A 15,014-nucleotide genomic window follows, 5' to 3' on the forward strand; every position below is an offset into this window, starting at 1 on the left:
ATCGGCTATTAAAATAATCGGTGACTATTTTAGTAGTCGACTAATCGGTTTGAGTCATTTTTCGTAGAAAAGTGCTATAAAAGTACCCCAACGTACTCTTATTGCAGCTTCTTACGTTCAGATATTGGCAGCTTTACACACTCTCCCATGACGGTGAACTAAAACCCTTCGGCGTGAGTATGAAACAAGACATTAGATGACATAATTTTGGGGTTTGGGAGAGACAGACCGACATTTAACAACATTTTAACACATTTTTCGATAAAATGATTAGTCGACTAATCAAAGAAATAATCGACAGATTAGTCGACAATGAAAATAATCGTTAGTGGCAGCCCTAAATGAAAATAAATTGATTTACACTTTTGCATTTTAAATGCGTAAAAAAGCCTCAAAGTAGAGCTTGCTTATAAAAAGATATGTGCCAGAGGAGTATCCCCGAGACCCCCCAACAGAGGCCCCTAACGTCCTCAAATCCTAGAGACACCCCTGCTACACCTGACCTGAGCAGGGCTGCTTCGACTGTGTTTACCTCTTGGCAACGATGAGTGAGGACAGCAAACGTCAAAAGGATGAAAACAGCCAATATACTAGAAATTCATTCATTCATTTCCGTAACCGCTTATTCTCTTGAGGGTTGCAGGGGGGCTTAGAGTCACCAATAAATCTGCATGTCTTTGGACTGTGGGAGGAAGCTGGAGTACCCAGAGAAAACCCACATGGGCTAACATGGGGAGAACATGCAGACTCCATACGGAAGGGCCCCCCACCCCTGGGTTCGAACCAGGAACCCTCTTGCTGTGAGGCAGCAGTGCTAACCATTATTATTTATATTTATTGATTAACTGGCCCCTGGTCTCTTCTCATGTTGCAAAAGCAAAAGGGCAAAGCAAGTTGAGAATCCCTGTCCCACATGAAACTGCTCACAACAAGGTTATCTTGAGTAACCGGGTCATGATTTCAGTAAAGAGACATTGATGTTGAGTTTTTTTCTTGTATTTTTTTGGAGCTCTGATCACCACAAACCGAGTGCTAACGACTTCCTTTACATTAGAGAGAAAGCAGACATCTCTACGGCAACTCACACCAAAACGATCTAGACTGATAAACAGCACAACAGTAAGAAGAACAATACGTACTTTTGTGTGTGTGGCCAGCTCTCCCTTAACAGAGTAATATACAGTGTCCTAATAAATACAACACATTATGTGCATACACAGCAGCTTCTAATCATATAAGTGACATATGAATCCAGTTTGTGTCTTCTGTCTGATCCCCTCCACACACTGGCTCATGCTTCCAGTCTCCTCATCCGTCAGCGACAGCATTATCTTACAGTGTTACAACAAGCAGGAGCTACACAGCAAATTGCAAAAGCTAATTAACACTTCATTAGCCGAGCTCGGAGATGTTGCTGTTGTTCTCTTTTGCACGCTGCTACCGCAACACAATCACTGCTCCATGAAAGTCGTCTCCTAATAAGCCTCTCGGCTGATCCCAGCACTGCTGCGCGGATCGTCTTTCCTGCGGAGCATATGGCTTTGTGAGGTTAGCTTAACCTTACTGGTTTGTAGGCTATACTTATATACTGTATAATATCTGATCACATGATAGCGGGGATTCACTATTTATGGTGCATACATGCTAAAGAGGGGTTTGGCTTTTTGCTTCAGCTAGTGCAGGATGAAGTGTGTGATGCATGTGTAGGTTTTTGTCTTGACGTCCCACACTGCAGCCTGGCGTTTCTTGATGGACGGTTAACAGTGCAGTTATGGCGTTGCAAAGTGGCATTTTCGGAGTGTCTCTTTATGCTCCGAGTGGTATGTACAGTACGCACCGCGACTCATCCTTGGGGGTTCCATGCTCCTCAAATGGCGGTGGCAAATAGAAAGATCTGGATGAGCGGCATGACCTTCAGAGTTGAAAGGTCGGCGAGGACAGCCTGCAGTGTGCATGTCAAACAAAACACAAGTAAAGGTTTGTCATCTTAAATTCACACCCCCCCCTCCAATCTTACCTTCGCCCACTAAGCCCAGGAGAAGGGCCATAAAGCAACCCCCGCCCTTTTTCAAGAGATATATATTTCAGGATTTAAAAAAAGCAGCGCACAGAGCGACACGCTTAATGATGATGCAGGATCCTTGGGAAGCGACAATCCTTGCTTAAGAGTACACCGCTCCCCACCCCTGTCTTTTTGGGATGGGTGGGAGATTAAATTTAGGGGCCCTATCATGTTTAGAGGGAGGGTTTAATATTTCAACGCTGGGCCTGGGGTTCTAAATATAAGATAAGGAGCAGTATGTTATGATATCGCCTCTCTGCTGGGGCAGGTGGTAAATGAGCAAGCAAATAGTGCCGGCCAGCATCTCAGAGCGGCGGATCAGCCTGTCGCCCCATGCGTCACATTGTAGTTTAACCCCCTCACCCTCGGGGGAAGCAGAGGATGGGGCGAGGCGAGTCATCGTATGGTTTACTCTTGGTTTCAGTCATATGATAGTGGGGCCGCAGTATGGGAGTGGGTGCGGTATACAGAGCCGGCACACACAAGAATAACATGACTGGTTACTGTAATAATGCGGTGACAGTGCAGAAGCTGACACAAGATGCACTCGTTTAGATATCAGATGTGTGTACGCCAAATCTGCATGATTATGCGCAGAAAGATGGCGCCCGTTATGTTCAACAGTTTGTTCCCTTTGTCAGTGGTGTCGGGATATGGAGGCGCAGGACTTGGGGGAGTGTTGGTGGGATGGTGCACAGGGAGGGGTAACGGGGTTCTTAAGTGTCCAGCCAGCCATTTTTCTCAGACATGTGCATGCAGGAGACTGGGTTACTGGTACTGGCTGGTCATCAATGGCTATTTCCAGCCTTCCAGGAGTATGTGGGGGACAGGCAGAGGACGGGAGTGTCAAACACACACACACACGAGTCGAATGTGAGACAGACATACCTCGGCGGAGGCCAGTGATGTCACTTCCATCAGGTTCTCGGCGCGGAAGGCAAACACAGCGGCTGCTAGGACTGGAGGAGGTGTGTGTGGAGGGGGACGTGGATGGAGAAGTGGAGGATGACATATGGGAAAAGACAAGGGACAAACAAAATGTGGGAATTAAGACAGAGAAAGACAAAAGAAGTAAGAGATGCAAGGGATTATAAGAGTGTCTGTACAAATACAGGACTCCTACAGCTTAAGGGGAGTTAGATTTAAGACTTTTGTAATGCCATTCAGAATGAAATTCAACATTAATTTTACATTTAACAAACTGAAAGAAAACCTAGAGCCTGACACCCGACAGCACAGAAGAAAAATACAATCATCACAGCCTCAAGGTGGACACCCAAGGCTAGTGTTAACAATTCAGTATCTGACCAAATGTCTACACTTCTGTCCTTGAGATATGACTTGAGTGGCCAGGAAAGTGTTTTTGCAGAACATTATGATGTCATAGTGAAGTTGACCTTTGACCTTTTGGATATATAATTTCATCACTTTATCATTATAACCTATCAGACATTTGTGTGAAATTATGTCATAATCAGCATATAAATTCTTGAGTTATGGCACAAACATGTTTTGTGAGGTCTCAGTGACCTTGACCTTCAACCACAAAACTCTATCCAGTTCATTTTTGAGTCCAAGGGGATGTTAGCGCCAAATTGAAGGAATTTCCCTCAAGGCCTACTTGAGATATTGCGCTCACAAGCATGAGACAGATGCAAGGTCACAGTGATCTTGACGTTTAACAAAAAACAATCTACTCAGTTCATCGTTAGCATTCAACTGGACATTTTTGCCAAATTTGAAGAAATTCCCTCGAGGCATTTTTGAGTTAAATGGTCATGAGAATGAAACAGATGCAAGATGACAGTGACCTTGACTGTTTAAATCTAATCAGCTCCTTGTTGATTCCAAGCAGATGTTTGTGCCTAATTTGAAGAAAGTCATTCTGGAGATATCACATTCATGAGCATAGGAAGGACGGACGGATAAACGGGCAACCCCAATTTTACCTTTGTTTTTGCCTCACAGCAGAGATGAGGGTAGAATGGAATTTGGAAATACCTGGTGTTTGTTGGCACATTTTCTGGGCAACTTTGTGTTTCTCACTCTGCATGCTGGATTCCAGTACCATAACTCCCTTTGTGCAGGGTTTGAAAAACCTTTTGCATAAAATACACTGAACCTTGCCTTGCATTTTCACGACCTTTAAAAGACTAATTAAAGACCCTTGAAAATCAATTTTAGACAATCTAGTACAAATAAAGTCCTTATTTTTTAAAATGATGAATCCAATACCTTTTAAGACTTTTTAAGGGTCTGTGGGAGTATCAAGGCTGTTACTGCAGAGTTCGAGTGCAACATCTCTTACCTGCAACTATCTCCAGTGAATCATATCCCAGGATTCGGTCCCAGAGGAGAAGCAACTGATCAGTAGACAGATAGCCAGAAAAGGCCCGCACCATCCACTTAAAGGCGATACGCAACCTGAGGACAGAACCATCACATCTTCAGACTCCATGAAGAGGTTTATTTCTAAGAGGAAGCTGTGATTCCAAAAATTCACCACAAGATGGCAGCAGCTGATTACAGAATTAAAATATGTGTGCCGAGTGAGACTCCTGCACCAAATAAACGTAATGTTATTTAAATGTTATTTAGTTTTAAGACCCTGGATTAAAAAAACACAGTGTATCAGAATTATGATCAAGAATATTTATCTTTTATGGCCACTTATTACCTATGAACCTGTCAGGGTAGACATGCTGCCACAACAACGAGCATAATGAGTGTTCTTCATGAAGGTGAAGGTTTATCACTGTGGACTGTCACTCGTGCTGGAAGAACAAGTTTTTCAAGATAGCTACCACGGAACAAACTTCCATGAAAGTTATCTTGAAATCTTGGCAATGGCAATGAAAAACATCCACTTTGAAAAAGGTATGTTTTAAATAACAATGAAAGAATATAGAAAAGCAACACACATACTGTGCCATTGTTAATTGGAATTTGTTTTTCTTTTGCTTGTTCAACTTTATCATCGTTTTGAGTTGATCAGTAGAAAATGTATGTGGATGAATTAGTATTTACAATGCTAACTTCAGTATTTTTCAACCTGTACTTGTGGCTCAATGACTCAAGGGAACAACAGTTTTTGAAGCTGGTCAAATATTGACCACTGATAGGGCAGCGTGCGGGCAACTTACGGCTGCGCCCCGATCTGTCGAAGGTGGTAGAAGAGCTGAGGCAGGTAGGTCTGGAGCAGCCGCTCAAACTGCAGGCACAAAGACACAATACCCTGCAGGAGCACACGTGCACAAGTTAAGCATGGGCATGAAGGTGGACGTAAACACACAAAAAGAATATTTGAACAGTGACATTTGGCAGTAGTTAAATAAAAGAAATTCCTCACTGAGGGAGAGGAGGAGATGGAGTGTAACCTGAAGAAGTAGCGGATGTACATTTCCCTGAATACACTGTACAGCTTGGATGGCTCGTTGTATAAGAAACACAAAGGTGCCACTGTGGGACACACACACACACACACACACACACACACACACACACACACACACACACACACACACACACACCCTGTTATATCTTCCTCTTGCAGTGTTCCACCTCCATCTTTAGTGTGATAACTTAAAGGTAAAAATAAACTCACCATACATTGAAAACCCATGAAAAGGGATCACGCCTGTGCAGATTAGAAATTACAGTCAGTGCAGTTAATACACAAACATTTACTGTATTATCAGTGTAAATAAGCAGCATCTATTTTAATCTTCATACAACCCTTTCACAGATAAACAGACTACTGTATGAATAGGGGAGGAAATGACTAAAGATCAGGGCTGGGCGATAGAACTTATAATCATATCACAATATTTTTAGGCTAGATTGCGATACATGATATACATCTAAATATTCTAAAAATTCTAAACTGCTGTAGATTATTAAAAAAATGTAATATATAATACTTATACTAAACTGCTAGATAAACTACTGTTACAGTTACATAAAGTACTGTTATAATAAAGTTAAATAAAGCACTATTATAGGCTGACCAAACGTCCTCTTTTGCCCGGACATGTCCACTTTTCATGTCCCGTCCAGGGCGTCCGGGGGGGTGTTTATAAACTGATGATAATGTGCGGTTTTCCGTGTGTGTGTGTGTGTGTGGTAGAGTGCGGCATGGGCCACATATTTCTGTCCAAACTCGACAGTCATTCTGTTTTGTTATGTCCGAAATTGAACCGAGCCCGACATTATTTAATTATTAAAGCACTGAGTTTGTGTCACACAGTTGTTATGGTTACAGACTATTTAACAGGCCGGGCGTGAGCCGTGGGTGCTCCGCTGAGAGGGAGACCTCCGTTTTTGAGACGGGAGCGGGAGGCGGGAGCGGGAGGCGAGAGGTCCGACGCTTCCAGTGAGGGGAGAGGGAGAAACAAACAGCCAATGTGTGTCTGTGTGTGTTATGTTCAGGTGTTGTCACGTAAATAACAGTGCCCAAGCAATAAACAGGACAGACAATAGGATTTTATTTATTTTATTTATTTTTACACTACATTTTCACTGAAAGCTGACCGAATCCGACCCGAGCCCGAATACAATTTATAGCTACGTTTTTGACCAAACCCGGCCGACCCGTCGGGTACCATCGGGCTCGGATCGCCACACTCTAGTGTGTGTATGTGTCCCCTATTGGGGCCCATCTGAATTTCTGTCTTTGAGAGATATTATTTTGTTATATAACTGAATTTTCTATCCATACATATAAATTTTAAATATATTAAAATGATAAGGCATCTTTGAGTAAACTGCGAGTATTATTTAAGTAGGCTATGTCGTGGCCGGGCCGAGTGTCCTCTTTTTTGGAAATCAAAATATGGTCACCCTACATTATTATAATAAATTTAAATAAAGTACTGTTATAATAAAGTTAAAAAGTACTGTTAAAATGAAGTTAAATAAAGCACTATCATAATAAATTTATATACAGTACTGTTATAATAAATTTAAATAAGGTAATGTTATAATTGCTGGGGCTTTTATTCTGAAACATCCAGCTCTTTTTTGGCCGGAAATTTTGATGTTTTCAATCAATCAATTAATTTTATTTATAAAGCCCAATATCACAAATCACAATTTGCCTCACAGGGCTTTACAGCATACGACATCCCTCTGTCCTTATGACCCTCGCAGCGGATAAGGAAAAACTCCCCAAAAAAAACCCTTTAACGGGGAAAAAAAACGGTAGAAACCTCAGGAAGAGCAACTGAGGAGGGATCCCTCTTCCAGGACGGACAGACGTGCAATAGATGTCGTACAGAACAGATCAGCATAATAAATTAACAGTAATCCGTATGACACAATGAGACAGAGAGAGAGAGAGAGAGAGAGAGAGAGAGAGATGCAGGTAATGACAGTAGCTTACAACAATATTATTGAAAGTAATAACATTATAGTTATAGTTCTGGCTACTGTGGTACAATATGTTGAAAGTATGTATTAATATCTGGCAGTATACATGTGTGACAATAGTCATATGTGTATAATAACAGTTGCTGTTAACTTTAAGCTTCAGGTCAACTGTTAGCTGTTAGCTGTTGGCTGTTAGCAGTTAGCGGTTAGCGGTCGAGCAACACCATTAAACATGAGGATTTATTTACTGTGAGCAAGAAACAAACCAACAGCTCTCCAGTTCATATATCAATAATATTTGCAAGTCACACTGGTGCTCCATGTTTGCAAAATGCGACTAAGTAGTTGCAGTCTGGAGCCCTGCAGATACAAAAAGGCCACGTCTTGCCTGCTCACACACTACTGCCCAGTAGACTGTTCTGAATGGGCAGGGGGAGTGTGTGTGATGAATCATATCTGTGAGTCTTTTTTTAAGTCTTAAAATAAATAAAAAATGACAATGTCTATTCGATGTCCATGATATAGTCATTTTAAACATCCTATGTGGAACAAGTCGCGAAAAATTGAGTATAATCATCCTATCGCCCACCCCAACTAAAAAATTTACTTTTTTTGAATGTTGGGTCTGTCCACACAGAGTATAACAAGTCCATGCTTGACAAGATTTTAATGCAGTGTCATACATGTGTAAAATAGTTTGCAAACTGGCCAGGTCATGTCGCTTTATTTGTCCCTTAACTTCACTTCTTTAGTGTCAGTACATATAAAATAACATGATGTGAATGTCAAGCTGCAGGCTCACCGTTGGGCGGATAAACAACAGCACACTCCTCATCTCCTCCCTTCCCTGTTAGAGACACACACATCAGTCAGTAACACACCTGTATTATCATGTATGTTTCCTAATGTCATGTACGTGCACAGGTATCTGTGTGCAGACACGTTGTGTTAGTGAAGCAGCGCTCCTGGAAGTTCATGTGATGATGTGTGTGTGTGTGTGTGTCCTTGGTGAAGGCCACACCATCTCACCCTGGATGACGGATTTGGGAGGAGTAGCACTGTTGTATTTGAAGTGATCCAAGACGGCGGTGTCTCTAGAGAAACACAGTAACACCTGGGAACACACAGGGCTGGTATTAAACACGCTAACGCCCACACAGACACGTGTACGGATTGCAGGAACAGTATGTAATATCATCCTCTCCTGAGGACGAGGGATGAAGGAGACAGTGGTTAATACACTGTTTTTTTGCTCAAGAGTCGGTGATGGCCTTGAGCGGGCTGAGTATCCCTTGGGTAAAAAAATTCTATTAAAGCAGCGCATCTGGAGCCAGCGTTTCAGGATGTACTGAAGCGGACAGTGACAGAGCCTCAAGTGGGAGGCTGTTTCCATTACAGACCAATTTCTGTGTCTTTTTGAGAACAGATTTCATTTCCACCGGCCACTCCAGATGAATTACAGGTACAGCGACTGGGGGGTAATCTGAGCAAAAATGAGACCGGCAGCCATTCATATGACTTCATTAATAGCAGACAATGAAAACGGGCTATTGTTCATGTCTGGGCTGCCTCTTGTCTGTACTTTAAGTGTACTTGCTGGGTACAAAAACAGATTGATCCACTGTTGTCCTTAAAGTGTTTTTGTCTGTTTGTATTAGATTGAATATGGGGAGGTATTATCTCAGGACAAAGTTTAATAAAGGTCTTTAAAAATCATAGAAAACTGGATGTAAATAGGCAATTATCCCTCAATGTCACAGCTCAGTACATGTTGTATCTACCTGATGTAGTCTTTACAACCAGAGAGACATTTTATTTAGTATAGTATCTGTTTTATATGGGTACCTACTGAGGTGGACACATATTCCTAATCTATTTCCAACAGTCAAAGGTGTTTATTTTAACATTAACAGCTACAATGTAACTTCCCTTTAAAACTTAGCTGGAAAATTGCACTTCTTAAAGGATAAGTTTGGTATTTTTTCAACCTGGACCCTATTTTCACATGTTTTTGTGTCTAAGTGGCTAATGGACAATTTTTAAAACTGCTCCAGTACTGAGCGAGAGCTCTGTAGCTGCCAAACAGGCTGCTATGTAAACACCTGGGGCAGTACTGCACTGTCAGTGTATGACAGCTTTAAGTGCTTGTTTTTGCCACTGACAGGATCAGATTGTTATTTTATGTCTCGCAACATTATGGAAAGGATTATTGTATCAAGTCTCACTCCATAATATTGTCATACATATTAAAAATCTGCACAAAAACAAGCACTTTTAGTGGATGTACACTGACAGTACTCAATTTCCCCAAATGGGTACACTGCACGCTGCAGAGGTCTTGCTCAATAATGGACTTGTTTCAAATACTGTTGTTCACATTAGTCAAGTAGGACACAACAAGAGGAAACTTACTCTTAAAGTTTTGGTTACATTGAAGGAAAAGTGCTTGTTTTTGCCACTGACAGACTCAGTTTGTTATTATTAGGGTCTTGAAATATTATGGAAAGGATCCCTACACAGAAATAAAACATTGTTCTTTACCTTTCACTTGACCTGGTCTGTTTGTTATTGCATCTAACCAACTCTCACTCCATAATGTTGTCAGACACTTATATTAAAAATATGAGCCTGTCAGTGACAAAAACAGCACTTTTAGTGGACATACATTGACAGTACACAATTGCCCCACGTGGGTACACTGCAGCCTGTTTTGCTGCTGCTGGCTGTAGCGTTCTCGCTCAATACTGGACTTGTTTCAGAAATTGTTGTCCCCATTAGTCACTTAAGGAAAACTTACTGTTTAAGTCTTGGGTGACACTAAAAGGAAAATGTTTGTTTTTGCCACTGACAGGCTCAGTTTGTTATCATACGTGTCTCACCATTATGGAAAGGATCCCTACACAGAAATATGCCTTTCACTTGACTCGGTCCGTTTGTTATTGCATCTAACCAAGTCTCACTCTACAATGTTGTCAGACACTTATATTAAGAATCTGAACCTGTCAGTGACAAAAACCAGCACTTCTAGTGGACGTAAGACATATAAAAGGAAAACTTACTCTTAAAGTGTTGGGTGAAATTGAAGGACACATGTTTGTTTTTGTCACTGACGGGCTCAGATTTTTATTCTGCGTTTCTGCCAACATCATAGAAAGGATCCCTACAGAGACAGACTTTTTGTTAAGGAGTAAGATCCTTTTTATTTAACCCGGAACAGCCTTGAAACTGTCCTACACGCAGCCTCATCCTCCTTTCTTTTTAACCGTGTGGTGTTCAATAGTTGAATGACTTGAAGGGTGACTTTGTTTTGGGGTTTTTTTTGTTTGTTTTTTTAACTGGACCCTATTTTCCCATGTTTCTGTGTCTAAGTGACTAATAGGAGCAAGTTTTTAAATTGGTCCAATATTGAGTGAGAGCCCTGCAGCTGGCATTAACAGAACAGGCTGCAATGTAATGTTTATGTCACAACCCGTCCTCCGTGATGCTGTGTGTGTGTGTGTGTGTGTGTGTGTGTGTGTGTGTGTGCTTTTGTTTTTTTTTTCCCAGTCATTTGAGTGAGTGGGTGTATGGCTGGTGTGTTTTTGTTCTTGTCTCTCTACCTGTTCTCTCCCTCCCCTCTCTTCTCTCAATCAACACACCGGCCGCCCAGCAGTAATCAACACACCGGTCTGCTATCAAGCCATCATCCTCACCTTCAAGTATCCCGCAGCAACAATCAGTCTCCGCTGGATCGTTGCCGTTTACGGTAGTACGTCTAGCTCCTAGTTTGCTGTTTTGTGCTCAGCTTAGCCTCTGCCTGCTTTTGTTTTTTCCCGCTGGAACTAATAATTGTTTCCGTCCAGGATCTCTTGCTGCCAGCCACGCCACACCAGACCCCCTCTGCCCCGTACTCCGCCGTCATCGCCTGCCAGCTAATACCCCCCTTTGACTCAATAAACACTGTAAACTTACCTGACCTTGTCCGCCTGCTGCATTTGGGTCCAGCCCAATCGAGACGTGACAGTTTATGGGCGACTGGGCAACGTAAATTTGCGTCCACTTAAAGTGCTTGTTTTTGCCACTGACAGGCTCAGTGATAACGGCTCGCACAGCCTCTGTAGTGTCTAACAACATTATCCTACAGAGCTAGACCTTTTTGTTAAACAAACTAAAACTCACAAAAACCACCTTGGTTCATCTTTCCACTGTTACAACAATCCCCAAGTCTTGTTTGATTAAGATAAACCCCTAATTCACCCAGTCAGATGTGAAAACACGCTGGCTGTATACACACTAAAATTACAGGTTTTTTAAATGGAGTCTGGTGGGTTTGGTCATGGCAATATTGAGGCTGTTTCTGGTTAAACAAAAAGGATCTTACTGTTTGACAAAAAGGTCTATCTCTGTAGGGATCCTTTCCATAATGTTGTAAGGCACTTAATATATTTAGTGGACGTACATGCATGCAAACATCCTCCAAGTGGTTACACTGCAGCCTGTTTCGCACTCACTCCACACTAAATCAGTTTCAAAACTTGATTCTCCATTAGTCACTTGGACACAAAAACATGGGGAAAAGGGTCCATGTTGATAAAATACCACAGTAACCCTTTATTCTCCTCATAACCTGTGTCAACACACAATGCGTGGATTCTTTCACTGTTGTGTGAGTTTACCATCAGTCAATATTGACAGTGATGCTGGAGCTTTGCTCTTTAAACACCTGTGTACTCATTAGTAAGCCACCATGGAGCATGACGTGTCAACTGCTGCTGAATAAACCGGTTGCCGAGTATATATGCTTATCTATCAGCAGCGAAGGCAAACAGAGCGGTGGCTACGAGAGAAGCTAATAATAACAGGTCATATCCGTGTCTGGGATGAAAACGATACTGCAGGAGAGAGAGATGCTGTCAGACAGTAACTGTCCCTGCATGAGAGTGTCCTGACTCGAGTTCAAATATTTTACTCTAACCTAGTGGAATGACTGGGACACAACAGACACAAGTTAGAACCATCTAAGTCATTCCCAATTAGGATACGGTGACATTTTAATTAAAATGTGATGACGGTATCAGGGGTGGTTTGTTTTTATTGTCAGTTCACTGTCAATAAACTCTGATCAAACCACAGTGTTTGAGTTTAAAGCCCCATCTCTGTGTATTTTGGCATTTCTATGATATTTCTTATTTCGACAGTGTTAATTAGCCCCACTGTTTACCAAATATATATTGCCAACTAACTCAATTTTGAAAGAAAGTTGTTACTTAAACGGGAAAATGATGTATGACTACAGTAGAGGCTGCAGGTTATATGTCATCCTCCAGGCTCGGCAGGTGCACCGTCATGTCTGTCCTGAGATCCAGGACTAAGTGATAAGGGGATAGCGCTTTCTCTATCGCTGCCCCAAAACGCTGGAATTGACCCATTGCTAAGTCCCACCCCTGGATGCAGACTGACCCATCATAACGTTGCATCAGGCTGGCTCAGACCAGGGTCCGACAACAACACAGCTGTGCTCCATTGACTCTAATGCAGTCGTTTCAGACTTCCTTAATTTTCGTTGTGTATTAATGACACTCGTTACCTGGAGAGGTTGGAAAACGATATACGTTTCTTCCCTGTTCCAAAACCAAATCAAACCCTGAAAAGTGTAGGGTTAGCTAGCTAGCTACTGAAGATATAGCCTACTGAATGTATACACTTGCTGCTTTTGCTTTTTAATGATTAGAAAGGCCCTGACTCATCAAGCCGACAGTCGGCCATCGACCAAAGTCGAGCTGTCGGTGAGCTTCTGTCGGCCTAATTTTTGCGGTGTGTCCCGCACCGTCGGCACTTCGGCATCAGTGGCTTTTCAGCCAATTGAGCACGTTGAATCAGCGGCAGAGCCAGTTAGCCTCCACTAGTCTCTGAGCTAGCCCCAGCTCTCCATTTGGATCCAACCGGAGCACCAAGCCCCGGTTTGTTATTCAGGTTAAAGTGGGAAGAAGCAGCGGGTTTATCGGGAAGTGAAGTGGAGCCTGCAGAGGAAACACGGGACCGTCTGGATGTAATAGTCCGTACAGGTGCTGCGTTGCTCGGCTGCACAGATAGGAAACCCCTCGGCTGACAGGATGTACCACTCTCTCACTCCGCTCTCTCTCACACAGACACAGAACGTATGTGCTACTTGGCCATCGGATGCAGTTCGTGTAGTGTGTGCAAATGCAACTGACACAGGGCGAGGTAGACGACGCAACAGTTGGCTTTCGTCGCCGCTAGTTCTTTGAATGCCGGCTTGGTGTGTCAGGGCCTTTACAGCGAAACAAAGACTGACCCTGCTGTACAGCAACCAGTGAAGGGAAGCAGGGAAACTTTGCTGATATTCAACCAGCTCTGTGTTGCCGGAGGGACACCGTTCATCTGCACACACTGCAATGCCACACAGCTGGTTCAATATCAGCAAAGTTTCCCTTTATATTCATTGTCTTGTGTGGCGATCAGCAGTGATGTGGTGGTTCACTTTGACACTGTGATCTGTAGCCTATAGTTCAGCTTTAGCTTCTAACTATCTTTGTCTTTTTAACCTGTTGTTGCTGCTGAGTCAGTTTGACATCCTGGATATATCCTTCAAGCACAGACTGTAGACCCCTCTGTCTGCTTCTCTCTGGAATCACTCTTTCATTTCTCCAAAAATATGATCATATGTCTTCAGGGAGTATATGAATATGAATAAAGTTGACTTGACCTGACTTGTGAGAAAGCGTGGACCCTACCTGATAGAGGAAATCTTCAAACACAAAGTAGTAGTCATCGTTGCTGGCGGTGAGCTTCACATCCTGGTGGGCAGGGAGGTGGAAGAAAGAAAGACTTTTAAACAGAAGTGCTATAAATACAGAGACTGTGAGCTGTTATCAGTGAACTTACTGGAAAATATTCCTTGAAAACAACTTTGGTATCAAAGTTTATGTTACATAGCACAAATGTTTTGGTGATTGGATCACCAGAAAACCAAACTGAATGCAGGATCTTGGGTCTGCAGCTTCACAAACATGAGCAGCGACAGTGTTCAGAGGAGTGTACCTTATAGATGAGGTTGTCCACCAGCAGGTCATGTTGTATAACTCCAGCAGTGAGCTGTTCATAGTGCATCACATCCTGAAACCACAGAGAACCAACATGTTTCATATGTGCAATAATAGAAAACCAGAGCCCAGTGCGTGTGGCCTTTTTAATAAACAATTTGTTTATAAATCTGGTGTTAATCCCATAATGCAACTCTCTGGATGAAGCTCCAGCTCTCTGATGAATACGGCGTGTAAAAGATCGCCCTCTTCACGGATACTGCTAAATCAACTTTATGATGGCGATGACAGAAGGATTAAACCGAGCGTAACGGATGGGTATCTTGTTTCCGACCACATGGTTAAACTCAAACATGTCTCCGGTTTGAGACAGGTCAGATCAGCGCTGCGGATGTGAGCAGAACAGAAACAGAGATGGTCATTTTGACAGCTGAGGTGGAAAATTGTGAAACCAATGTGGTAATATGGACAGCATCAGTGGAGCAGACTTAAAATAAGTTCTGCTAAAATATTAAACTATAAAAAGGATAAAATCTACTTAC

General features: G+C 42.5%; 1 protein-coding gene across 1 annotated transcript in view; it reads right to left on the bottom strand.

Annotated features, from left to right (window-relative positions):
* Positions 1 to 209: 209 nt before the first annotated feature.
* Positions 210 to 15,014, bottom strand: part of tbc1d19 (TBC1 domain family, member 19) — a 36,609-nt gene continuing 21,804 nt past the window's right edge. Inside the window, exons 12-21 of the mRNA XM_033651709.2 lie at positions 14,471 to 14,545; positions 14,164 to 14,226; positions 8,459 to 8,543; positions 8,232 to 8,276; positions 5,667 to 5,699; positions 5,412 to 5,521; positions 5,206 to 5,297; positions 4,371 to 4,486; positions 2,951 to 3,021; positions 210 to 1,942 (exon numbers count right to left, since the gene is read on the bottom strand). Coding sequence (XP_033507600.2) covers positions 1,868 to 1,942; positions 2,951 to 3,021; positions 4,371 to 4,486; positions 5,206 to 5,297; positions 5,412 to 5,521; positions 5,667 to 5,699; positions 8,232 to 8,276; positions 8,459 to 8,543; positions 14,164 to 14,226; positions 14,471 to 14,545 — 765 coding nt within the window. The 3' untranslated portion in view covers positions 210 to 1,867. The remainder of the gene's footprint in view (positions 1,943 to 2,950; positions 3,022 to 4,370; positions 4,487 to 5,205; positions 5,298 to 5,411; positions 5,522 to 5,666; positions 5,700 to 8,231; positions 8,277 to 8,458; positions 8,544 to 14,163; positions 14,227 to 14,470; positions 14,546 to 15,014) is intronic.

The sequence above is a fragment of the Epinephelus lanceolatus genome, chromosome 22, assembly GCF_041903045.1.
Source record: "Epinephelus lanceolatus isolate andai-2023 chromosome 22, ASM4190304v1, whole genome shotgun sequence".
Lineage (NCBI taxonomy): Eukaryota > Metazoa > Chordata > Actinopteri > Perciformes > Serranidae > Epinephelus > Epinephelus lanceolatus.